The sequence below is a fragment of the Panthera uncia genome, chromosome C2 (genome assembly GCF_023721935.1).
Source record: "Panthera uncia isolate 11264 chromosome C2, Puncia_PCG_1.0, whole genome shotgun sequence".
NCBI classification, from domain to species: Eukaryota; Metazoa; Chordata; class Mammalia; order Carnivora; family Felidae; genus Panthera; species Panthera uncia.
The window spans coordinates 103,662,053-103,689,992 of NC_064810.1; the positions used below are offsets into that span (position 1 = coordinate 103,662,053).

Genomic DNA, 27,940 nt, shown 5'->3' on the forward strand with positions numbered 1-27,940 from the left:
CTTTAATATTTCACTTTAAGCACATGATACCAAGTACTTAACAAAACTTCTATTCTTATAAACACGGGTGGTTTCCTATTTTAGGCTATTACAAGCAATCTTGCAATGAAAATACTTTCTTAAAAGACATTTATGTGTGTACTTGTCTAATGGTTTCCTTGGGATAAATTATTAGAAATGAAATTGCTAAGCCAAAAGGCACAGAGCCCATCACCATCCTTTTCAGGTCTTTTTATTCATATTGCCAACTTATCCTCCAAAAAGGTTATTCCACTTTACTCTCCTTTTTATTTATGCATTATTCAAAAAAATATTTATTTTGTGCTTACTTTGTGCTAGGCACTATTGACACAATCGTAATTAACATAATAGACATAGTCCCTGCCCTCATGGAGCTTACAATCTAAAGGAAGAGGTAGATAACAAAACCCACACTATCACAAATTCTTCATTATAAGCTGAGGTAAGCTAAGAAGGAAAAAGCACAGGGCTTTTCAAAGATCACAGAAATTTTAGAAGAACTTGATATAACCTAAAGGGCCTGGAAGAGTTTCCACAGGAAGAATGGTTCTGAGCTGGGGCTAAGGTTTTCTGTTGTGAATGAGGTGAAACCAGCCTGTGGAGAATTTTGAGTTAAATATTCTAGTCAGAGGGAGCAGCATGGACAAGGCCCCTGAAAAGGGGAGGAACACGACCCATTTAAAAAAATGTAATTAAGCAGCTAACTGTGGCTGAGGCACAGAGGTGGTGGAAAGAGTAAGGCAGAGGCTGGACCACACAAACCCTCCAGCAACAGTAGCAGCTGGCTTCCTCCACTCTCACCAACTGGTAAAGCCAACATTCAATAATCCGGGCTAGAACAGTCACAGGGCAATCAAAACCTAAAGAACTCACAAATGAATAATGACACAATAAACGGTAAATCAGAAAAATTGATGTAAATAAAACTTAACTTGAATCAGGAATGCATTTTCAATGTGTTCCAGAACTTTCAAGCATACAATGTCATATATTTCAAATAATATAATTAGCTAAATATGACAGTTTAATAGTTGTCTAAAATATCTGCATGCTCCTGAAAAGCAAATCACATGAAAAATTTCTTGACTTTAACATATAATATGCTAAGACTAAGTCAATTAAAAAGTTTTTAAGTTTGTCAAAGAAATTTTATAACCATATTTAATCTGAAATATATAAATGTGATTTAAAGTCCTACTCTGGAGAAAAAGGTGCTCCACTGACTTATAAAGACTTTAATTAAGCAAATTTTCTTTATTCCAACTTAGATCTTTTTTTTTAGTTTATTTATTTGTTTGTTTATTTATTTTTTAAGAGAGAGTGAGAGAGAGAGCACAACCTGGGGAAGGAGGGAGAGAAGCAGAGACAGAATCCCAAGCAGGTTCCACACCATCAGCACAGAGCCTGATATGGGGCTCGAACTCACAAACTGAGTACATGACCTGAGCCAAAATCAAGAGTCAAGATACTTAACAGACTGAGCCACCCCAGAGCCCCTCCAACTTAGACTTTCTTATAGAGATCATCTTCCAAATAATCAACAGTTAAAATCAGTGTTTTAATATTTTTTAAACAATCAAGTTTTAAAAGACATCAAGTATTCTTTTTGCAGTGTTTTAATCCATGTAGATATGCATAATTTCAAGGATACTGCTTAGTAATTAATTAGATTGTAAGAAAAAACTCTAGCACAAAATTACATCTCTAAGTGATCAGGGTCCTGAGTAATGGAGATACAAAGAAGTTCAAAAGGGTCACTGCTCATCAACCTCTCATAACTAAAGAGAGCAGAATTCAATCTGCTATTTGTGAAAATGAAAAGACTGCATAAAAAATATCTTTCAAATATTCCCTATCAAAATAGGGAATGCCTATGAACATGCCACTGTTTATTCTGTATAAAATATCCCTTCTACCCTTCAAAAGCCTTTTTTTTTTGCTTTAAGATTTAAAGATGCTTCTTCTGAAAATTATCTCAATACAAGATCCAAGTTTTCCACTATTTACTGTCCTCACTAAAGTTCACCTGTATATACCAGAGAAACTTTCTAAACCTCACTGTTGATTAGCCCATTCCAAAGTAGAATTCTTCAGCAATACACAATTCATAAGACAGAGGCCAAAATAGTCATCACAAATATACTTTGAATTAGGTATTTTTGAAATATAAATATAAAAACCTTCCACACCATTATTTTTCCTAATGATTAATCTCTAGATTTAAAAAAAAAATAGAAGTTTTCAAACCAATGATGTGTGCAGCCCATCTCATGACACAGTCATTTAAGCTTCTCATCTGCAAAACACAATGCAGTAAGTTATCAAAAAGGAGAGGGAAAACACAGGAGGTCTCAACTGGTTTACAAAATAAAAACCATAAGCATTACAAAACATGTAGTGCCAAATATTGAAGGCTGCACACTTTGCTGAATATCTCTTAACTCCTCTTGATTGTAAAAGTAACATAAGATCAATGTAGAAAATCTGGAAAATATGGATAAAGGAAAATGTATGCCTGTAACCTTACCATTCAAATGGAATTGTTAGTATTTGGGGTTTTTCCTTTCAGTATTTCTTCTATCATATACAAGTAAGTAAGTAAGAAATACACATGCCTGCATACTTTTTCTTTAACAAAACTGGATATTATGTTTTCATTTTAATCTTTTGCCTACTTAACATGTGGTAGGGTAGGTATCTCTGACTTGGTGCAGAGACGGAAAAAAAGTCATCCTGACTTTTAAATTCTTTCTAAAACATGATTTTAACAACATATTATATGGATGTGTCATAATTTATTTAACCATTTCCCTACCTTGGGACATTCATGTTCTTTCCAACTGTTTGATATAACAAACAAGGCTGTCATAAAGACATTTAAAACCTGTAATAGTTTTGATTATTTTCTCAAGATGTATTTCAAGAAGTAGAATTACTATGTTAAAAGGGAATTTGAAATGGCCAAGAATCACCTCCTTAAAAGACAGCTTTGTTCTACAAGATTTTAAGCTATACAAAATTCACAAAACTTATAATTACATGGCATATGTTTATAAGTACATTTTTTAAATCATAAAAATTTTAATATCTAAAAAATCAGAAATTATAGTAACAGGAAATAGAATCAGTTATGTTTTAGCATACACTTGTGGAAAAAATTAATTTAACTTAAACACCACACTATATACTTAATCTGTTCCAAATGAGTCAGAAGACACAGAATGTTAGTAGCAGAAGATGAAAAATTATCTCAACTAATTAAGAAAAAGACAACATCAGAGAGAATGGAAGGGTAAGCCCAGAGCTTAGGACAAAGACCTTTCCTCCAATAAATGACAAATACTGCAAGTCTTTCTCTCTCTCTCTCAGAAAGCAATTTAAAGCCCAATTCTTCTTATCCCCCTTCATTTTAACCCTTGACATCGACCCTATTTAAATTTCCTGAACAAGTAAGAATTTTGTTACACTAGTTCCACAGATAATTTCTAGCTCTCAAATCTCAAGAAGACTAATTTCTTAAAAGTCCAAACCTCATACTTTGAAATAAAATGCTAACGTTTGAGATTTGCAAAAGAAAGACAACTTTTCTCTTTTAATACTTACTCAGCATGAGCAAGTTTTACTTCTTCCCTTTGTCTTGCAGAATAATTTAGGTTCCCCCCTAAAACACAAATAAGCACAGAACCTTTTCTATAAAACTACTAAAATTAAAATTCAAACATTCACACACATTCACACACACACACACACACACACCCCACATTTACATTGGTATACCTTAAAGTAACACAAAAGGCTACAGAAGATGAGAAAGAAATAGTTCATCTCCTGGAACCTTCCCAAGGGGGGGCAGGGGAGGAATGTACTTTAAGAATCTTTATATGATACAAATACAAATAATCACTGTATAATGTGAGCTTTGTTTTTTTTAAGCTTGGACTTACATATTTCATTACATCTTGTTAACTGGGACATTATATTAATATTCAATAATAGCGAAAACTAAGAGAAACTAAAGGAAGTGACCTAAAATAATTTCATTAGCAAGTACACACATTTTTCTAGGTACATAACAACCTTTCAGGGCAAGCAAGTTAGAAAAAGTAATAAAGGTAACATCAAAATCTTATAAAAAACAAAGAAAATGGGGTGCCTGGGTGGCTCAGTCAGTTAAGCGTACAACTTCGGCTTAGGTCATGATCTCAAGGTTCGTGAGTTCCAGCCCTGAATTGGGCTCTGTGCTGACAGCTCCTGCCTGGAGCCTGCTTTGGATTCTGTCTCCCTCTCTCTGTCCCTCCCCCGCTCACTCTCTCTCACTCTCTCTCCAAGATAAATAAACATTAAAAAAATTTTTAAAAAGAAGTACGAATGCATGTAGAAGATACAGCAAAAGAAAAATTGTGTAACACCTCATTCTGTATCAAACACTTTCAACCTTAAAATGCAAACTGTAGCTATAAATATGTGTACTTTTTTAAAATATGAGACAATAACACAATAATGGCTTTAAGTTACTTTAAAAATGCCATACTTTTTTTATGCTAACATAAAAAAGAACATCTAAAATGTTATATTACAAAACTTAAACTGGCCAGAAAGAAAACGACAACAATTTTAATAAATCTGAAGTTCCAGAACACATAATTATATGTTAAATAATGAATTGTGTTTCTATCACTACAAATGGAATGTCATTATTACATAACTAAAGCACTGGGCTCTAAAGAGGCATGTAGACAATCCAGTGACCCCACAAGATGATCCACGGTGGTTTAAGAAGAAAATGCCTGAATTCTACTTACCTCGAGCACGATTCACCACATAGAGTAAGACCACAGATAAAAGTGACACTGAAAGTGGAAAAAACACAGGTCCTTAAAAAACATGTACTTCTTCCCAATGATTCCTATGTAATCATAATTACAAAGTAAAACTTAGAGAAATCTTTACTGACCGGCATTTAAAAATACAAACGCTACTGGGGTACCTGGGTGGCTCAGTCAGTTAAGCGTCGGACTCTTAATTTCAGCTCAGGTCATGATCTCAAGGTCATAATATTAAGCACATATTGGTGCTGAGATTCTTTCTCACCCTCTCCCCTCCCCCCATACTCCCTACCCCATACATGCATTCATACTCTCTCTCAAAAAAATAAAAAAAAACCACTATTCACATTAGTTTTCAAAAATCACTAAAAATTATTTACACACCATTTTTTCCCATGGGCTACATGAGAACAGGCATGGCAGGCCAGAAACAAAGAAGCTGAGACAGAAGGGGCTGATCTACCCACGGATCATCCCTGTAGCTCTTTCCTCTCCCTTTTAAGTGGTAGTCCTTCCTTACACTTCCAAAAAGTCCTGCCAGCACCCTACTTATCTTTTTACAGAGAACCAAACAGAAGTAATCCTTCTAGTCTGAAAACATCATATCCATTTTACAAATTCACCAAACATGAGAACGTGGTCATTTGAATCCCAGAAGCCCAGACCCAGGGAAAACCTCAGAAAGTCAGGACTTGGCTTTTTACCTTAACAGGTGAGGCACACTTAGTTTACTTTAAGTTAATATGGCAACAAAAACATTTTTAAATGGCATGGTGTCAGGTTTGAGAATCAAATATATGTGGAATTGTGGACTGAAATTAAACCACATGTTGCAGCATCAAAAACAGACAAAAATACTTTCATTACCTAGTTGTGAATTCTGTATCATCTACTTTTTAAAAACAAATAATACATTTTTAAAATATGATGTGCTTACTCTAAGAGTATGAGATAATATAATATAGTCAGGCTTTGCATAACAATTATCTACAAATACCACATTTCAAGTATAAATTGTCTTTAATCCCTGTAAATGAGGTCTGATAAAAATCATCACTAGGGTTTGCCAATTAAACACATGTTGGGGCGCCTGGGTGGCGCAGTCGGTTAAGCGTCCGACTTCAGCCAGGTCACGATCTCGCGGTCTGTGAGTTCGAGCCCCGCGTCGGGCTCTGGGCTGATGGCTCGGAGCCTGGAGCCTGTTTCAGATTCTGTGTCTCCCTCTCTCTCTGCCCCTCCCCCGTTCATGCTCTGTCTCTCTCTGTCCCAAAAATAAATAAAAAACGTTGAAAAAAAAAAAATTTTTAAAAAAAAAAAAAAAAAAATTAAAAAAAAAAAAATAAACACATGTTAAAGCATAATGGATGGATAAAGAAGATGTGGTTTATATATACAATGGAATACTACTTGGCAATGAGAAAGAATGAAATCATGCCATTTGCAGTAATGTGGATGGAACTGGAGGGTGTTATGCTAAGTGAAATAAGTCAGTCAGAAAAAGACAGATACCATATGTTTTCACTCATATGTGGATCTTGAGAAACTTAACAGTAGACCATGGTGGGGGGTGGTAAGGGGAAAAAAAAGTTACAATCAGAGAGGGAGGGAGGCAAACCATAAGAGACTCTTAAATACTGAGAACAAACTGAACGTTGATGGGAGTGGGGGAGAGGGGAAAGTGGGTGATGGGCATTGAGGAGGGCACCTGTTGGGATGAGCACTGGGTGTTGTATGGAAACCAATCTGACAATAAATTATATTAAAAAAAAACAAATATCATGATGAAAAAAATAAATAAAGCATAATAGACAACTTGGTATGTTATATAAGAACTTTTTTCAGGTAAATACAACTATATGTATGGTGAAGCCTACCACAGGAAAAATACTAGTTTATTTTTGTAGTTTTCAACAGTTTCCTAGTATTTCCTATTTTTAACGAATAAATCATTACAGGTAAAAATTAAATTATAAGACTAAGAATAAAAGCAATTAAAAGCTGCCTAATGAATAAACCATGAGCACTCACACCTAAATCATACCAAATTCTATACACTCACACCAGGAACATACCTGGCACCCTTTAAATGGTTCCACTTCAAAGAGGATAATGTTTCCTAAAAACCGTATTTAAAACAGAATATGAAGCAGATTCCACTACTACTTTTAAAAATAGGCATCTCCTTAAAAAATGCTTGGGAATCCTCATAGAACTAGAAAACCACTGGCTGGAAAACTTCGATGTACAAACTAAGAAATAGGCAAATCTGAGAGGTACATATTAGGGATTTGGTTTAAAAGAGGGAAAATGAGAACAATAACAACAAAAACCTAAAATTATAAATAAAACATTCTGCTACACTTTATAAGAAACTAAATGTTGCCACATCACACTTACAAGAAACACAGGCAATGAAGAAAACTTCTAAAAACAAATATCCCCGAGTATCCAATATCATGCCAGCAATAATGGAAATGATCGCCAACCCAAGATTCTGAATGGACTGCATGCTACAATTCAAGAAATATAAAAACACATTTCAATTTAGAAAGTCTTCACACACAGAATAACAATTCACTTTAAACATTAGTATCTATGTTAGTGTCAAAAGATGTTTTCAACCAGGAACGACCTGATTAGAATTGTTTTTTATCCCATGACTGTTTCTGCTACTAGATGTTATGCTCAAAGGTAAGGGAGCCTGTCTTATAAAGTGAAGTATGAACTCAATACTTTCCTGCTGAATGAAAGAAAGAGCTAAGTGAATACCAACATGGGAGCAGTTTCCCCCTTCTGCCTTTTGGGCCAGAGACCAGGCCTCAATTTCTCACTCAGAAGGCCTCAGATAAACAGGCAGCCAATGTCAATGTCAGAAATCACTTCTAATGGGTTAGCTTAACTCCAGCTTTCTTGTGGAGGCTTGGAGCATTTCTGTTGCCACAATATCACCCATAGATTAAACCAACTTCTCCAGTGATTTCCAGGTTCAGAGCTGTCCCAGAAGCCTGAAGGTGACTGGATTCAGGAGACGTAGAGTTTTATATACGATAATTAAATTTATACAGCAGAGAGAGACATTATGGTGCAAACACTTACAAGCCATATGCGGTTCCTAGCTGATGTTCAGGAACTACAAACGCCACCATTGGCCACAATGCACAGGCAAGTAACGAATAGGAGATTCCCAGGAGACACTGTAGAAAGCAATACCAAAAAGGAAAAAAGCTTAACATTAACCAAAAGGTGATTTTCCTTTGATGCAGATTAGCTAGAGTGACATAAGAGCAAATATATCAACATTCATACAAAATTTATTGCAATTATGCTAAAATTCACATTTGATACACACACACACACACACACACACACACACACACACAGAGTCTTAACCATTTTATATTACATACCTATATAACTGACTGGGCCCAGGGTACAATTAAGGAGTAAATAAGAAAATAAAGGTAAATTGCAAAAAATTATTACCAATGTTTCAGGGAAGCTAATTTTCCAGTACTGATTAATTACGAATTAAGCAATCAAGGCAACATCACACCAACAATCCATTATCTTACCTCTGGGTAACCAACACCTAACTGAACAGCATGGCAGAGAACTATCTATCACCTAATGCAGACTCTTCTTTAGTTAAAAAGAAACCTTATGATTTAAGTTTAAATAAGATTATCTAAACCTATCATACTGGCAAAGATTAAAACATGGCCAGCACCTAACATGGCTAGGATACTAAAAAACACACACATTTGTGTATTACTGGTAAAGCTATAAGTGGGTAAAAACTTTTTAGATAAGTTTAACGATGTCTATCAAGATGTTACATGCACAAATCCTCTGTTACAGCATTTCAACTTCCAAGAATCTGTCCTATGGAAATCTCACTAAGTGTGCAAACATATACACTCATTAAGCCTGTGGTCTTTAAAATGACATTCTGGGGTGCATGGGTGGCTCAGTTGGTTAAGTGTCCAACTTCAGCTCAGGTCATGATCTCACAGTTCATGGGTTCAAGCTCCGCGTCAGGCTCTGTGCTGACAGCTCAGAGCCTGGAGCCTGCTTCGGATTCTGTGTCTCCCTCTCTCTCTGCCCCTCCTATGCTCATGCTCTGTCTCTGTCTCTCAATAATAAATAAAAGTTAAAAAAAAAAGTTTTAAAATGACATTCTAAAGAACAATAACAAAAATCTGATGAATTCGTTGTCACTTTTTAACCTTCTAGGAGTTAAGGACAAAAGAATGCAAAATCATGAATCCTGGGCTGATAGGTTTTTTGTATGTTTCTTTGTTTTTTTGCCACCTATGATGAAAGTACAGAAAAATAAATGAAACTAATATGCATTTTGGCTTTTATAAGACTACTTTATTTCAAATTCAATTTCAGCATTGAGATTACTGTTAAATAAGCCAAATAAATTAAAAATACCTTATGCATTAATAATTAATATTTACTTTAAAAATAGTTATTTTGTAGAAATTAAAATCAAGGCATGTTTTTTCTCACTGTCACAAGCTCTGCTATCAGAAGAGCTGAGTGTGGCTCCGGACCTGCACTCTACAGAGTCTTCCCTAAAGCCCTGATCCCCACAAACATCAACAATGATATTACCATAGCAATCCAAGGATTCCACAGTGTGAAGGCCAGCAAGATGTGGGCAGCAAGAGTGGTAACCACTGCACACAAAACCCAGATGATGTTCTTCCCTGTTTTATCCACCAGGAGCCCAAATATTGGGGACATCGGAGCTGATATGACATACACAATACTGTCCAGAGAATATAAAAGATATTTAATGAAATATATCACATCCAGAAAGTCCCTAAAATCACTAGACAAAGCAAATCCTAGCTCATTTTATTTAGCATTCTTCTAAAATGGTCATCAACAAACAGAAATTTAAAGATATAAAGGGTGGTCCAAGATTTCTTTGGTTTTCCATTAATGCAAAGATGGCCTCTCAGGATCAAGTACCAATATAATCTTGGTTTCACACTATGGATGTTAAGTCGCATGTCTTTTTTATCTATTAGGACATTTGGTTATAATTACAGACCCACACTAAACACACAATAAGCACTTACAGAATTAATGAAATACCTGTTAACAGCACTTGCTGCCTGGGGAGAAAATCCAAATTTCTCCGTAAAGAAAACTCTAAAATAAAAGAGAGAGAGAGAAATAAGCACTTTAGAGTGAACTATTGTTTATAATAATTAAACTAAATAAAAACTCAAGTTTAGTCAACTTTTCCTTCTTGATACTACTTTCCCATCTTATTTAACATTCATCTTCAAGCAACTGGAGCTAAAGCTTTAGTATTTATATAAATACTTCACTAACTAAATAAAATATATTGATGTCAATTTTTTTCATTTTATTTTATTTACGTCCTTTTTCTAAGTGTATTTATTTATTTTGAGAGAGAGAGAGAACCAGTGGAGGAGGGGCAGAGAAAGAGGGGGAGACAGAGGATCCGAAGCAGGTTCTGTGCTCACAGTAGAGAACTCACGAACTGCGAGATCATGATCTGAGCCGAAGTCAGATACTTAACTGACTGAGCCACACAGGCGCTCCATTTTGTTTTCATTATTTTTATTTGAAAAAATGTTTTTAATGTTTATTTTATTTTTGAGAGAGAGAGACAGAGCATGAGCTGGGGAGGGGCAGAAGAGAGGGAGACACATAATCCAAAGTAGGCTCCAGGCTCTGAGCTGTCAGCACAGAGCCTAATACAGGGCTCAAACCCACAGACTTAGAGATCATGACCTGAGCAGGAGTAGGATGCTTAACCGACTGAGCCACCCAGGCGCCCCCAATTTTTTTCATTTTAAAAATACAGCAAACAGTATACATAAGTTTTCAGAAAATCAACTGTATTACTACATGATATTAAGAGTGCTTCTTTCCCTTAAAGTAGGACCGGATAGGTTCTTTGCAAAATAATGTATGTGACTTTGTGTCAAAGTCACATAGTCTGAATTTTAAAGGTTCTGATTACAAAGACACTCAGTACATATACAGTCATACACTGGTCTGTTTAAGCAGCTGCCAATGGAAAGGGAGAGCCAGGTGACAGAGCAAAAAAGGATGATTTTGAACCCTGGCATAATTATAATCCTAGCAAATGGAAATGTGCCCAGGCACAATGAGCCAAAGTACTGTTTCCATTTCCAAGAAAAAGCTTCCAAACAAAGGAATAAAGAGGAAATAAAAAAGAATGCTAGTCCAATATAAAGCATTAAAACAAAGCTGTATTATGAATCAAAAACTATCATTAAGTATTTCATCAAAAAAAATAAAACTATTAAGCCAAATACTAAATCTTAAAGCGAAGAAAATCAGTTGTATGCCAGGATGTAAAACAATTCCTGTGTAAACATAAACTGTAACTGGAAAAGCAAGATTCATAGCTAAAAAAATTACATTTATGTGATTAAATTCTCATTATAATTTAGCCAACAAAAATGGAATCCTAGAGAATACTCACTTCCCAAGTCCAATGAAAGGGAAGACTGCCACGTAATAGCAGACACAGATGATAAATATCAGCCACAGGGGTAAGGAGAAGTCCTTCACATCAGTTAACTTAATAACTTCACCTTAAAAAGAAAGGGAAGAAACTATCAGCATAATTTTGCATATCTAGGTCAAGATTATTTTTCTTTTATCATGTGATTAACCTTTACCATTCAGTTTACAAAATACTTTTCTCAGTAAATTACTGGAACATAGTTTCTGGGAAAACTTAAAAAGACATTAGAAAAAGCAAAATCTAAGATTAGTGTCTACTTTCCTGCTCCCCTTCAAGAACACTCATCATTTTGCATTTAAATACAAGAATGTAAATGCTGTCAATGCTTAAGGGGAAAAAATGTACCCCAAAATTTAGACAAGTAGAAATACGTTGGGAAATAAAAGATTAAAAGAAAAAAAACATGTATTAAGCCTCACTGGGATATAACACTACATTAGGAATTTATCTCATTGTAAATTATCCTCAAAGGTGTGCAATTCCCAAAGCTCCACTTTTCTTGCGTTTAGACCCACCTGTTTTTCCTTGTTCTTTATGAAGGATTCGTTCTGCTCTCTGATCCAAGTAAGCGAGAACCAAGGCACAGATTAGTGAAAGAACACATGTTATACCTCCTATAATAGAAAAAATAAAAAAAAAAATTTTTTTTTTGACGTTTATTTATTTTTGAGACAGAGAGAGACAGAGCATGAACAGGGGAGGGGCAGAGAGAGAGGGAGACACAGAACCGGAAACAGGCTCCAGGCTCTGAGCCATTAGCCCAGAGCCTGACGTGGGGCTCGAACTCACGGACTGCGAGATCGTGACCCGAGCTGAAGTCGGACGCTCAACCGACTGAGCCACCCAGGCGCCCCAGAAAAAATTTTTTAAAAGACGTTTTTAAAAGAGAATCAGACTGAAGGTTCCCAAGAGGCAGCACCTTACCTAACAGCAGAAAACTTAGCAACTAAAAGGGATAGCATCTAGACACATACAAGAAAATCCTACAAGTACTAAATCAGGACAAAAGAAAAGGAATAGCATGTGGTAAGAACTCAACAAACAACAGTCACTCTTACTAATATTATTTCCCAATAAAAGGTTGGAGACTAGAAGGAAAAGCCTAGAACATACTAGTCTAGGCTTATAAAGCAGAATACAGACTTAAGAAAGTGGATGACCAACTAGCAAATCAGTACTAATTCCTTAACTCAGTCTAAGCACTGATTATTGACAGATGCCAGAGGGAAAAAATTATAAAAGCAAAGTCTGATTCTGTGATCATCTCATCTTCCTCTAGATTCCTTCTCAAGTCTGTAAGCCTTGATCCTACCTCTGGCAGCCCAAAGGGCCCACCCTCCCCACAGCACAGTTCACCCAGGCTCTCTTTCCTTTACATACTCAGCATCACTTGCTAATGCTAATCTTATATTATTTAAGCAAATCAGGATAAAGACTGAATAAAGTTTATACTTCTCAAGATTTTTAAAAAGAAGATCAGTAAAATAAATGAATCTTTAGTTTCATAATGTGGTCTAGCTGAAAATTGCTAAAATGAGAGTCAGTAGACATGGGTTCTACTTCTGCCACTAACAAGCTGAATGATCTTCAACACAGAACTTAATCTCTCAGAGCTTCAACTTCTATTTGTAAAATCAGAGGCTTTGACTTGATGGCACTGATCTTTTCTGGCTTAAAATTTTTTAAAATTCTCATATTCTCCATTGTGGAGAGGACTAGAAGGAATCCTAAAGAGCATCTGAGAGTAAAAAAGAAGTTTTATTCTTTTTATTTTTATTTATTTATTTATTTTTTAAATATATGAAATTTATTGTCAAATTGGTTTCCATACAACGCCCAGTGCTCATCCCAAAAAATGCCCTCTTCAACACCCATCACCCACCCTCCCCTCCTTCCCACCCCCCATCAAAAAAAGAAGTTTTAAATAAAGCATGGGATTTGGGAATGCAGGGAGGAAAAGACGAATCCCTAGGTATAAGCTGCATGTCCAAGATTTCCTCTCCAATGCCCTCTTTCTACCAAGCTATTATCAAGGAATTATAAGGAATAAAAGATGGCACAGAATGTTCACCTCACCATCCCACAAGTCTTTGTAGGACTCTGAAAGTGGACCTCTTACCCATCACTGGGCTCAGTTACAAAAATCTGCTGCTCAGAGAAAAACCACAGGTGGTAATTCCAGAAGGCCTCATATGTTTCCCAGTGACCCACCAAACAACCAGCATAACCCAAGCCTTAGCTAACGGAACTTAGGGCCAGAAGGGACCTACACAGCTTTGGTCAAACACTTGCAATTTTACAGAAAAGAAAGCTGAGACACAAATTTTAACTTCCTTGTCCAAGATGACAGAACTAGTTAGAGGCAGGACTAGAACCCAGACTCCTGACTCCCAACTTAGTAGACTTCCCACCATATGATATTACCTCTGACTTCTATAAAATCTTAGCTCTACAGGTATACAATTGAATTTGATCAAAAGGAAGTAATTATCTCTCTGCTACAGACTAGTAACACCTTACAAGCATAAAGTCTCTGTTTTCAGAGTTTTCAGACACACTCTCTTATTTGCTCAGCATGACAACACTAAAGTAGACAAGGTGGGACAAGATCCTCCATTTTAAGTAAATGGAAAGGGTGAAGGATTCACTATTTCTAATTAGGTCCAAGAACCAGGGAACTGTTCAGGTAAAACTATAACCAAAGTGGCCTATCCCTGACGCCGGTGTTCTTCCCTCTCTGCCACAGTACTTCCTATGACATGCTTTCAGAAGAGACAAAACGTGGGACATCAGGATCCACTCACCAATCAGAAGTGTGACCCCAAGGGTTGTATGACCAGCAGAACCCAACGAAGCTTCAACCTTAGAATACAGCCATCCCATGAGGTTCATGTTTACTGTACTTCCCTGAAAGAAAAGGAAAAAATACGTAATTTTCACTTGTATATACTCTGCCTTGTTCCAAAAGGATGTGAAGTGGCTAGGAGAAACAGATAAAACAGGATTCAGATTAAATAAGAGATAGATTTTTTTTTAAACACTACTAGGAAAAAACTAACAAACTAAGATAAAGCCACAGATAAGATTACTGCACACAAAAAAATGCCAGTTTATAGAAAATGCTAGTATGGAAAACAACACAATGCTAGAATTTCCTAGCAGCCAAAGCAAAAATGAAACACAGTGAGTGACAAAATTCATACGGTACCTATGAATAAAATAAACTTTAGCTCAGAAAAAGCACAGCTTTTACTGATATTGACATCTAAAAAAAAAAAAATCATCCTGTCCATAAGAAGACAGTAAAGGTTACAGAAATATAAAAATATAGAAAATATCATCTTCATTCACTTCTTCATTCAGCAATCACTGGGCCCTGATTGAACCAGTCACTACTCTAGATATTGCAAATATAATAAAGAATAAAACAGAAAAATCTCCAGCTCTCATAAAGCTTAGACTTCAGTGGGGTAGAAGAGGAAAATATGAAGTATATTAAATTGTGAAAAGTACTTCTAAAAATAAGGAAAAAATACAGCAGGGAAGGAGAACAGAAATCTCACTGAGTAAAACTTGAGTTTTTTTTTTTTTTTCCTTTGAGTAAAAACTTGAAGGAAGCTAGCTATCAGGTGAACTGGGAGGGACAGCACATTCAGGCAGAAGGAATAGCCAGTAAGTGCACATGGCATGCTCAAGGAACAGTAGGAAGGGCAGAGACTGGAACAGTGTAAGTGAACAAGAAAGAAAATGAGATGAGATCCCTGGAGAGGAAATGGTGGGGAGACAGGCTATAGGTTATAATATGGACTTTTGGCTTTTATTCTGTGTGAGATGGGAAGCCACTGGGGTTTTGGGTAGAGAAGTGGCAGGATTCCATACGTTTTAACAGACTTGCCCTGGCTGTTGTATTCAAAAGAGACTACAAGGGGTGATGAAGGCAGAAGTAAGGACAGGCATTAGAGGGCTAGTGCAATAATCCAGAATGGAGATGAAGGGTCTTGGGACTAGGATGTCTAGCAGTGGGTATCATAAGAAGTGGTCAGAAAATAGATGAATTTTGATGGTAAAGCTATTCAGGTTTGCTATTGGAAAATGTGTGTTGAAGGGCAAGGAGTAAGTTAATATAACATCTAAGGTTTTGACTGAGCAACTGGAAGAAAAGAGTTGCTCATAACTGAGGATGAGAAAACTACAGCATAAGCTGGTTTGGGGGATAACTGGTAGAAAAGCAACAGCTGGGTTTGGCCATGTCAGGTCTGACATGCCTACTAGATATCTAAATGGAAATGTCAAGTAGGAAGTTGCATATAGGGGTGTGGAATTCAGGGGAAAGACCTGGACAAGTGATATAAATTCAGGAGCAAAGACATGCTATTTAAAAGTTCAAAACTAGGCCAACCATAAGAGACTCTTAAATACAGAGAATAAACTGAGGGTTGATGGAGGGGTGGGAGAGAGGGGAAAATGGGTGATGGGTACTGAGGAGGGCACTTGTTGGGATGAAGCACTATTGTATGTAAGTGATGAATTACAGGAATCTACCCCCAAAACCAAGAGCACACTGTACACACTGTATGTTAGCCAATTTGACAGATTATATTAAAAATAATAATAAATAAATAAAAATGGTAAATAAATGCTATTGTTTGTATTTAAAAAAAAAAAGTTCAAAACTAGATAAGATCACCAAGGAGGTGTCAAAAGAAAAGAGAAGATGTCCAATAACCAAGCCCTGGGGCACTCCCACATTTACAAGTTGAGAAGACTGAGATGGAACCAGCAAAACATGCAGGAGTAGATAGTAAGGCAAGAGGGAAACTATGCAGTGTCCTGGAACCCAAGAGAAGAAATCAAGGTAAGGGGAATGTTAACTATTTTAAATGCTGTTAATAGGTCAGACACTGAAGACAGAGAAATGAATATGTCCTCAACAATATTCTCACAGCAAATACAATAGCAAATTTCATATGGCTATTCATTTCTTTTTAATTTTTTTTAAAGCTTATTTATCTTGAGAAGGGGGGGGCAAGGCACAAGCAGGGGAGGGGCAGAGAGGGAGAGAGAAAACCCCAAGTAGGGTCCGCTCTGTCAGCACAGAGCCCCACATAGGGCTCAAACTCACGAACCGAGAGACCCAAGATCAAGATAGGATGCTCACCCAGGTGCTCTACACATGGCTACTTCTTACAGAATGCTAGCTTATGGCATTACTCAAATGAGCAACAACGTATAAATGGGGCATAGGTATAAAACTGGAAACTTTCCTAGAATTATAGTAGAAAATAAAAGCTTCTCGAAGATAGGGATGTCACCTTAATAATCCTTTAATTCTAAAATGCTTAACACGACATGGCTTAGCAAGTACTCAATAAATATTTGTTGAAATAATGAGTTTAAAAGTAACACATTACAAATGAACATCAAAAGGGTGCTGGACTCCCAACCCCCAGTAAGAGATAAATAATAAAAATGAAAAGTCCACGGCCTGAAGGTGTAATGGTAACAGATCAAGTGTCCAAAACCAGACAAACTCAGCTCAGGCTACAGAAAAGGAGAAGTAAAGCCAGAACCTCTCTGACCATTCTGAATATGCACAAGGACAAGGGAAGTGCAAAAACACTGAAACTCCATCTACCCCTACAGCTCTGTAATGGAATCCTTTGGTCTCATGCATCTCACAAGGACCCTAAGCGCAGAAATCAGGTCAAAGCCGAGCCATTCTGGCTGAAGAAGAGGTGGCTGCTTGAGGTCTGGCTTGCTTCACCTCTTCCTCAGGTCCTCCCATTACTCCAGTAACCCCCACCCTGCATCCTAGAAGCCCCTGAGATTCCTATCTAGAAACTGGGGGCTCCTCAGAATGCAGCTGGGAAAAGACTGCAGCTGAGTGGACTGCACAGAAAAGAACCTGAAGATCACTAGTAATCACACTGGTATCACAAAGATTGCATCTTACATCCTTGACAAGTTATTAGACAACAAGACCCACAAACTGCCACAGACATGTCTTGGCTTGCACAAGATACATAATGAAGTACTCAGAATATCCTTGTGGATATTGTCTAAATATGGGAAACCACACTAAGTAAAATTACAAATTAAAGTAATATTTAGGTGTTTCTAATCAATTTGATAAAATGACTTTTTAAAATTTTTTTAATGTTTTATTTATTTTTGAGAGTGGGAGCAGGGAGGGACAGAGAGAGAGGGGAATAGAAGATCCGAAGCAGGCTCTGCGCTGAGAGCAGCAAGCCCGGTGCGAGGCTGGAACTCACAAATCGTGAGATCATGACCTGGGCCAATGTCAGACGCTTAATCAACTGAGCCACCCAGACGCCCCTAAAATGACTTTTTTTAATGTAATAATAGTCTGTACTATCAAAGCTGTAATAAAAAGGATCCTTCCATATCCCATAAATGGGGATGTAAATATCGCTGGAAGGATAATATGAGAATATGTCCTAACAAACCCTAACAAATCCTCTATACTCAATTTCATTCCTAGCAACCTAGTCTCAGGAAACAATCAGAGATGCAGGCAAGTTTTACGCAATGTCACACAACAACTGCACTGTTGACAGTGGTGAAAAATTAGAACTGCATGCACAAAATCACAAAAATGTTCTATAGATTACACATACGTGTCATATACTTCATATAATGAAGCAGTACATTAAAAACTTTTTGTATACTCGATTTCTTCTTTTCTAAGAATATATTACAAGCATTTTCATGCCATTTTTGGAACCTTGGTCTTTTGAACCTTGATTTTCAATGGCAAGGATTTTTTAAAAAACCTCCATTCATAGGAGTTTATGAGGGAAAAAAACCTAACAGGGTTTGGGACTGCCAAACACCTTACAGGTTGCACTAATAAAAGTATAACGTTTCCCATCAAACCAAACCTGAAACACCACAAACATTTCCAGGTTTCAAATGCTGGGAAAAGTATGACCACCTGCAGTAAGCCCAGGCAGGCGGGAGCACCATGGTCAGGGAGCTGAAACCCATGTCATGTGGCTTAGACAAGCACAGGAAATGAGCACGTCTGATCAAGAACTTAAGAGCTGTCTTTACAAGAAAGGTCTGGTGCACAGTAGAGGAAATAAACATTAACTGGAGGCCAAAAGTGGGAGCAATCAGAAAAAACTTGTGGAGGCAGATTTCATCTCTACATGAGATTGAACTTTATAAAGTTAACTGAAGTAGATGAGCTGCCCTATCATACAGCAAGCTTCCAATCACTGGAAATGTGCAAGGAGAGTCTGGATGACCATATGTGAAGACTTTCATAGCAGGGATGCCAAAGGTAGGCAAAGAAATTAGATAACAAAACCTGTAAGATCCCTCCCAATGCTCAGATTCTTTGAACTAACGAAAACAAAATTAGTCTTTTTACACTGTTTTCTAAGTGAAATAAGGTTAGAAATGCCTTAATTAAAGGAAGGTAAATGCTATACTGTAGTCTAGAGAAATACAGAAAAAATCAATACCTAATTTATCAAGCAAAAACATACTTCATCCTGTTATTTTTAAGAGATAACTAAAGGGGCACCTGGGTGGCTCAGCTGATTAAGCATCGACTTCAGCTCAGGTCATGATCTCGCAGTTTGTGAGTTTGAGCCCCCCAGCGGGCTCTGTGCTGACAGCTCAGAGCCTGGAGCCTACTTCGGATTCTGCGTCTCTGTCTCTCTCTGCCCCTCCGCTACTTGCACTCTATCTCTCTCTCAAAAATAAATAAACACTGGGGAGCCTGGGTGGCTCAGTCGGTTGAGCATCCAACTTCGGCTCAGGTCATGATCTCGAGGTCCGTGAGTTCGAGCCCCCGTCCGGCTCTGTGCTGACAGCTCGGAGCCTGGAGCCTGCTTCGGATTCTGTGTCTCCCTCTCTCTATGCCCCTCCCCCACTCATGCTATGTCTCTCTCTCTCTCTCTCTCTGTCAAAAATAAATAAACATTAAAAATAAATAAATAAACATTAAAAAAATTTTTAAGTGTTTTTTTTAATGTTTATTTTTGAGAGAGACAGAGCGTGAGTGGGGGGTGGGCAGACAGAGAGGGAGACACAGAATCCAAAGCAGGCTCCAAGCTCTGAGCTGTCAGTACAGAGCCCAACGTGGGGCTCAAACTCATGAACTGTGAGATCATGACACGGGCTGAAGTCGGATGCTTAATCGACTGAGCCCCCCAAGTGCCCCTAAAAAAAAAAAAAAAACAAATTTTTATGAGATAACTACAAGATTAAATCCCTTGCATCGCATTTGGCTTCATTAGTTTGTCATACTTACAATTCTAGCCATGCTAAGTTGGAGTCCAAACACCAAGTTTAATTCTTTGCCTTTAAACCAACTCACAGCATATGTATTTTGGGCAACTGCTAAAGACTCCCCACCAATCCTAAAAATGAGGAAAGGAAGAAAAGTCACAGCTTTTACGGAAATACCACAATGAACAATCCAAGTTTAAATTTTGACAACCCTGCTAATAAAAGATGGGATCTACGTTCCCACTCCTGAATCTAGGTGAGCTTGAGACGGCTTCAAGCAACGTAATATGGTGGAAATGGTGCTGTGCTCTCAAAGGTGACATCTGCCTTTTCACTCATTCATACTTGGAGGCCCCGAACCACCTGGTGTGAAGTCCAACTACCCTCAGTACGCCATGCTATAAGAAAGCCAAGCCACACAGAGAGGCCACACTTAGGCACTCCATCCAGCAGTGCTAGTCTTCAGGTCATCCCAATGCCAGAACTAGACATATAAGTCAACAAGATTTCAGATGGTTCCAGCCCCCAACTTTACATGAATGTTTCAAGCTGAGGCTCCAGACATCAGGTGCATAGACAAGCCATCTATGCTGTATCCTGCCCAAATCCACAACGTGATCCACAACGTTCACAAGCACATTGTAATTGCTGTATGACACTGGTAAATTTGGGGGAATGTGGTGTGCTGCAATAACAACCATGACCTGTAATAAAATATCCACCTATGCTATACAAAATGTCTATGTGGGAAGAGTGGTTCATACTTTGTGGAAACACAAAAATTCATTTTTCAGGCCAATCGCTTCCATATTCGACATTTTCTTATTTCCTGGGTTTTAACTTTCCCTTCTGTAAGTTCTACATATTGACCACGCCCCCTCTAGGCTTTCAGTTAGGAGATTCTCCTCCATATCCTAATACTGACTCCTCGCTCTGTCCTAATCCAAAATTTTCCCTCTCTCTTCTACTAATCCAAATCCTATACTGATGCCAAAACATACTTCGTGTCTGAGGCCATTTCTGACCACATTTCCATCTCTGAATCCCTTTCTTTTTTCATATACATTTTGTTTCCTTCTCTCTCACTTAGAGCACTTTGTCTACATATGGAATTGCCACATTAGTCTACATGTCTCCAGTACTTCTAAAAGCTTAAATAAGTTATGTCATTTGCATCCTCAGGGCAGGAAGCCCAAGGCTGGACTCAGAATGGAGTTACTGAACAGACACTGAAATTCATGAAGAATAATCAATCTATTGGTATTTTGCCCATTCAAGCCTCTTTAACAGGTTTCAAAAGGACCTACACATTACCCACTAAGAAACAGCAAAATCACCAACCTACAAATTGATGGTCTATACTTTTCTAAATGAGGTTTAAATCAGTCTTCAATACAACAAAAAACAAAACATTCAGCAAAAATATCATTTCTAGAGAACTATTTAATATTCAAACCCCAGAGTTAACAATGACCACTCAAAATTGTTGCTTAGTTTAAAGGAAAAGTAAACAGTCTTGTGTATATGTAGTTAGATTTCGAGGATTTGAGGTAATTCTCCAGAAGAGACAACAACAGATTTTTGTAAATCTTCAATAAATTGATAGGTGAACACTAAAACTATAATATATTAGAATGAATGAAATTATATATAGCTTACCCAAACACAAACCTTCCAAATTCCATCAGCCAAAAAGCATTAAATATTCCACCCAGAGCAAAAACTACCTATAACGTAGAATATAATGTAGAATCAATGAAAAAGTGAATTTCAAGTATTCAAGAGAAATAAGTAACTTACAATGAATAACAACTTCTATAATGGTTTTAACATCCCTTCTCAGTAAATACGTGAAATTTAGATATTAATGTTCCTCTAGCTCAAGGCTTAAAATGGACCATGTATTATGCCACATGAGCATTTCTGGACCCTGCTTAATTAAGCCAGGCATTCAATAAACACATTTTTGCTGGTAGAATTAGACAAGAAGTCACTGTTAAATAAATAATCAATGAATGTTTTGGATTTTCTTACCTGTCCAATGCAAACAAAGCAGCTAAAAATAATGGTGCCCCATCTGTTAGAGACAGAGAGAAAGAGAATGAATTAAGAGTATGTCACCAAGTCCTTCAGTAATAATTCACTTCAGTTTTCTTTACCCCCATACATTTCCTCCAAGGAAAGAAAAACAAAGTGCTGGTCTGCCTCTTAAGTCAGCAGCTTCCCCAGCTAAATACTAATCTACAGAAGTCTTGACTTCTAAGGAGATTCCAGAAGTTTTAGCAATGGCATATGTTAGTTTAAACCATTTTCATCTCTTAAACAAATAAAACTTGTTAAATAATCTTTAAGAAGTTCCCAGGGTTCCCACTTAAAAATGGACATTCTTTACAAAATTACTACTAATAGTTTAGAATTTATTCCAAGATTAATTTTAAGTGGTTACAATTCCTGATAACTAAAACTATTTTTATTTTGTTTCCTGTTTGTGTTTTGTTTTGTTTTGTTCTTTTAGTATAGTTTGACCCAGTGTTATATGACTTTCAGGTATACAACACAGTGATTTCACAAGTTTATACATATGCTACGTTCACCACAAATATAGCTACCATCTGTCACCATACATCGCTATTACAATACCATTGCCTATATACCCTATGGTGTGCCTTTTATTCCTGTAACTTATTCCTTCCATAATTAGAAGCCTTTATCTCCCACTCCCTTTAAGCCATTGTGGCCAACCTTCCATCCCCCTCCCCTCTGACAACTATCAGTTTGTTTTCTGTTTAGGTAAGATTTTGCTTTTTGTTTGTTTATTTATTTGTCAGTTTTTTTTCTAGATTCCACGAGTGAAATCATATGGTATTTGTCCTTCTCTGTCTGATTTATTCCACTTAGTATAACTATTTTTAAAAGGACAAATATCAGCTAAGTTAATACAATTACAAATCGGCCTACTTACACATTCTACACTTTGAATATCTGATTAATGTTTCCCCAGAGTAATAAAACACCAGTATTATAACAGTTCCTAAAAATCCTATGAGGAAATCATACTTCTGAAACTCAAGTCCCTCTCAATCTACTGAATGTTCTCTAGCACTGGAAAACTTGCTATGGTCCCAATGCAATTCATGGTCCCTCATCAACCTTGACCAAGCAAAGTCTTCATCATAATAAGTAGAATCTGTCCCCCTGAAGTTTCATGCTAATTCCATCCTTTTACCAAGCAAAATAAATTTAATTTCTCCTTTATACTTAATCTTTCAAAATTTTTAAGTCCCCAAGTCTAAACACTTTTAGTCTCTTCAATCCTTTCCCATCAGATACGATTGGAAGATCCTTCATCATTTTCCACTCTGCCTCCTGAAAATATTCCCAGACTACATCCCCCTTAAAGTCTCCACTAACAATACATACATAATCCTAAGGATGAAAAGTGACAAAGCTTATTATGTTATTCCTTCCTCAGCCACAGAAGTGGCCACAAAAATTTCAATGCCCAAAGGCAGAAAGAGAAAATATCACTGGGACTGGGAGAGGCAAATACTACGTATGAGCCAAATGCCATACGTGTATCTCTTTCAATCCTCATAACCACCCTGTAAAGCAGGAATTATTACCCATACTTTACCAATGAAGAACCTAAAGCTCAGGAAGCCAGGACAGCTCACAATAAGAAGTTGAGCAAGTGGCAGCAATGGGATTCAGACCTTGGTTTGCCTGGTCCCAAGTGAGGACATAATTTACACTTTTAGATAACTGAGTTACCATATTCCATTAGTAGCATTACCAGTCCCAACCTTAACTGAAATACCAACCAAATTTCAAAAGTCAATTCCAGGGACATAAAAAAAAAAAAAAAATCATAAAATCATAGTCGGTACAGAATTTTATTCATTTCTTCCTAGAAATATTTTAACTAGTTCTGTGTTTTCCTAATAATATTTTACCCACAGGTGAGATGTTTTTCAAGCTTACCGTATTCCAAATACTCGGTCTATCAAAAAGCCACCAAAAAAACACAAAACTACATTGGGCCAAGAATACCAGGCATACAGCAGCATGAATTTCGTGGTATTCACCTGCATATCCTATATGAAAAGAAAATAAAACTATTTTTTTCCAAACAGTTAAGTTTAGCAACAAATCAAAACATTATTTTTGTGTAGGGCAGGCGTTTCTTAATCATCCGTAGTCACTAACTGCTTTGAGAAGCTCATGTCTGCTATGGCCCCTGCCTCAGAAAAAATGGTCACACGTGGGCTCCCTGGGAACTTCCTGGGTCCACATGCCTTTTCAGAGGCTTCATGGTGTCCAGGGTTAATTAGATCCCCCATTACTGGGACCACCTCCATCTGCATTTGCCTGTATCTTCTACACTCTTATTCCCATGATACTATCTGCATTGGTGCCCCCCACCAACACGTGGAAAAAAATTATCTTAACCTATCCATACCCCTTCCAACTAACTCCTATCTTCTTTCCCTTTCATTCTAGAATGTGAGGGGCAAATCTATTTCTTCCTGTCCAAAGGCAGAAATCTAAATACACAAGAAAATAGGGGCTCCTGGGTGGCTCAGTCAGTTAAATGCCCAATTCTTGGTTTCAGCTCAGGTCATTATCTCACAGTTTGTGAATTCGAGCCCCATATCAGGCTCTGTGCTGACAGCGTGGAGCCTGCTTGGGATTCTCTCTCTCCCCTTCTCTCTGCCCTTCCTTTGCTCTCCCTCTCTCAAAATAAATAAGTAAATTTAAAAAAATTAAATACACAAGAAAAGGGAAATATCAAATGTGTTTTTACAAAACCAGACTAAAAATACTGACATGCAGAATCCTCTGCAATCAGCATCCACATTTAAAAAATGAAAGAACCAGGCGCCTGGGTGGTTTGGTCGGTTAAGTGTCCGACTCTTCGTTTCAGCTGGAGTCATGATCCCATGGTTTGTGAGTTCCAGACCCACATCAGCCTCTGTGCTGACAGCGTGGAGCGTACTTGGGATTCTCTCTCTCCTTCTCTCTCTGCCCCTCCCCTGCTCTCTTTCTCTCTCAAAATAAATAAATTTTTTAAAAAATATACGAAAGAACAGGGACACCTGGGTGGCTCAGTTGGCTAAGCATCCAACTTCAGCTCAGATCATGATCTCACAGCTTAGGAGTTCCAGCCCCATGTCAGGCTCTGTGCTGACAGCTCAGAGCCTGGAGCCTGCTTCAGATTCTGTATCTCCCTATCTCTCTCTCTGCCTCCCCCCACTCTGTCTCTCTCTCTCTCAAAAATAAATATTAAAGAAAAAAATTTTTAAATGAAAGAACAATAACAAAGACATATTTAAGAAAGTAAAAACTTATTGCTATCAAATCATTTGCCATTCAGATGATTATGCAACTGGAAAGTGAAATGCAAACAAAAATCTGCTAATACTTTTTGGCATTTCTATGGAAATAGCACTTAATTATTTATTTAAAGTATAAAACAATATCAAGCGACAAGTGCTATAAATGAAGTCTTTGTGGCCACTCATTCTAACTCAGGAACACTCCTTGCTACATATGGATTTGACTACAGATGTTAACATGGACTCAATGAACAATGTTTCAGACTAGGCAATCTGAGACCTGACCATGCCTCAACAACTATACTTATTCCAAAGCCAAGGAAAGAAACGAGGTGAAAAGTCAACTTACCCGTTTGACTTGAGTCTGAAGAGCAGCAGGATTATCATAGCAAAAATAGCTGCCTAGAATAAAAAACGACAAATGTTTCATAGGTGATAATACTGCCCATACAGAAGTTTCAAGCTGCAAATACTACTCAAATGGTGATTTTCAATGTTTATATGAGGGGCTTAAGGATTAACACTGTGGACCACTTCCTTTCCACTAATATTTTTTAAGTTATAGCCAAACAATGCAGAGAAAACATGCCAAAACATTTGCAAATTACTTGTGTGCATATATAGCAAATATTGGGACCTTAGATTAAGAAGTTAATCGGGGCACCTGGGTGGCTCAGTCGGTTAAGCGTCCGACTTCGGCTCAGGTCACGATCTCACGGTATGTGAGTTCGAGCCCCGCATCGGGCTCTGTGCTGACTGCTCAGAGCCTGGAGACTGTTTCAGATTCTGTGTCTCCCTCTCTCTCTGACCCTCCCCCGTTCATGCTCTGTCTCTCTCTGTCTCAAAAATAAATAAATGTTAAAAAAAAAAAGAAGTTAATCAACAACTAATTGTTCTTCCATTTTACTATTATCATGCTCCATGTCTATTTTTTTTTAGCATTTTCATGAAGCAGCTATATTTTCCATATTTAAAGCTACCAAAACACACACACAGTATCTAACAAACATCCTCAGCAGTTTCCTAATAATGCTACCTGAGTTCACCACTTACCATGAGTGCACAGGAATGGAGTTTAACTACTCTGTTTGTTTGAAGTAAGAATCTAACTCTGCAAACAGAATACCCAAGATCAAATAATTTAGTGAATACAGCACCAGGATTGAAGAAGAAACAGAGTTCTAAAAGATTAAATTAAAACATGATGATAATGTCTGTATGGATATGAAAGAAGTGTAGAGAGGTTTGATATACATGCACTCAGATTTAAAGTAATATACCTAGGGGCATCTGGGTGGCTCAGTCAGTTAAGCATCCGACTCTTGATTTCAGCTCAGGTCATGATCTCATGGTTCTTGAGCTTAAGCACCGCACCCAGCTCTGTGCTGGTGGTGTGGAGCCTGCTTGGGATTCTCTCTCTCCCATCTTTCTCTCCCTACCTCTACCCCACTTTCTCTTTCAAAATAAATAAACTTAAAAAATAAAAATAAAGTAATATAACTAACAGATTTTTAATGGGATACAAGATAATAGTGAGTTCACTTCTTCACTTTCTAGAAGTACACATTAGAAGCTACCAGTTCAAAAGAAAGCAAATTATCAGTATAAAGATATGAATCTGGCTTCTGAAACCAGGCAGTTAACCATAATTTACCAAAAATAATCTGTCTGCTTGAGTGGGGCAATTCTAAGTGTTTTGTATTGTTCTTCTTTTTGGTTTCTAAACCCAGCAAGTTGTGATTCCTGCTTTAACTGCGATAAAGGATACCAGTGTCATGCTTTAAAGCTTTGATGGGCATCATCTTTCCACAAAGTGTGGGGAGAGGGGTGAACAGAGTTACAAGGAAACTAAGGCCAAACCATCCTTCATGCCTGTTTACTATTCCAGCAGCAGCATTAAGCTATCCACCATAATAATGTTCTAAACCTGTCAATGACACCAGTTTTAGCCAATCCCTCCGCAAAACACATTATTACTTCCGTACCAAGCTGACATTAGAATGCTACGGAATACATCAGTTGCTGGAATACAAGATGTTTTAAAAATTATCTTAAGAAACTGCTTTCAGAGTCTTCAGATATCGTAACTGAAACCAAATACCGCCAAGACTACCACACACAAATCTACTCCAGTAGGATTACTTCACTAGTGGCAGAGCGGGAGACTAACCACACATCTACTCACTGAAGCTATCACCCAGACACACTCCTACATGTTACCCAAAGACGGTGAGAAACAAACAATAGACTGCTAACGTATTATTTATTTAAAAGGCGGGTGGTGGGTGCTTACGGGTGGGTAAATCTTTTTGAATCCCTTCTTAACAAAAAGTATAACGACAGAAGCTTGGACGACATAGGGATTCCTTCACATCTATGGCCCCAGGAGGCGAGCTGCTAGCCTCTGGGACTTCTTGCAAAGCAAAAGAGTGGGTCAAAACTCGCCCAGCTCAGTCCCGACTCCCACCAGCCAGATGCCGAAGAGCTGGCAACATCCACAGGCCTGAATTCGGTTGCGAACGGGGGGAGGGAGGGGCGCGAAAGGAAGCCAGAAGCTGCTCTGAGGCCGTGTGGCGGCTGTCAGCTCAGGGCGGATCTCCGGGCTCCGAGTGAAAATCGGAAATTTGTTGATTATCAGCCACACCCTACCCAGCCAGAGGCTCACCGAAGCCTAGGAAGCACATCAGCAACAGCACCAAAAGCCGGTGCGCCAGGCGACTGGGGTCGCAAAGGGCCGGCAGCGCCCGGGGGACAGCGGGGACGGCCGAGGCACCTCTGCCAGCCTCACTGGGGCTGCCTTCCAGCAGCGCCCGCGCTTCCTCATCGTCCTCTCCCATGGAACCGGGGAAATACCGACGCTAGAGTGGTAACTCCGAGATAAAGCTCCGCGGCCAAAAGCCCAGTGAAGAAGGTGCTCACTGTGATAGCTCACGTGACACCGCGGCAGGTCA

General features: G+C 37.9%; 1 protein-coding gene across 2 annotated transcripts; it reads right to left on the bottom strand.

Moving 5' to 3' along the window:
• MFSD1 (major facilitator superfamily domain containing 1) lies at positions 1 to 27,940 on the bottom strand. 2 transcript variants are annotated; one of them, XM_049629638.1, is made up of 16 exons: positions 27,655 to 27,938; positions 25,339 to 25,391; positions 23,635 to 23,747; positions 21,688 to 21,730; positions 21,313 to 21,380; positions 19,676 to 19,784; positions 14,196 to 14,298; positions 11,907 to 12,005; positions 11,347 to 11,458; positions 9,957 to 10,013; positions 9,468 to 9,624; positions 7,944 to 8,041; positions 7,245 to 7,357; positions 4,824 to 4,871; positions 3,625 to 3,682; positions 1 to 2,317 (listed from the first exon to the last, which is right to left on the bottom strand). In XM_049629638.1, exons 1-16 carry the CDS (start codon positions 27,824 to 27,826, stop codon positions 2,314 to 2,316), a joined length of 1,407 nt encoding a protein of 468 aa, XP_049485595.1. In that variant the 5' UTR covers positions 27,827 to 27,938; the 3' UTR covers positions 1 to 2,313. The 2 variants fall into 2 exon arrangements, with proteins under 2 accessions (XP_049485595.1, XP_049485597.1); XM_049629640.1 differs by lacking the exon at positions 1 to 2,317 and having other exon boundaries at positions 3,621 to 3,682; positions 27,655 to 27,940.

Excerpts from the sequence above, each read along its gene's own strand:
- MFSD1 (XM_049629638.1), bottom strand. The coding sequence starts at position 27,826 with ATGGGAGAGGACGATGAGGAAGCGCGGGCGCTGCTGGAAGGCAGCCCC. Across the intron at positions 23,748-25,338 it reads TTCAGACTCAAGTCAAACGG|GATATGCAGGTGAATACCAC; the intron begins GTAAGTTGACTT and ends CTTTTCATATAG. Across the intron at positions 9,625-9,956 it reads GCAGCAAGTGCTGTTAACAG|TATTGTGTATGTCATATCAG; the intron begins GTATTTCATTAA and ends TTCTCTGGACAG.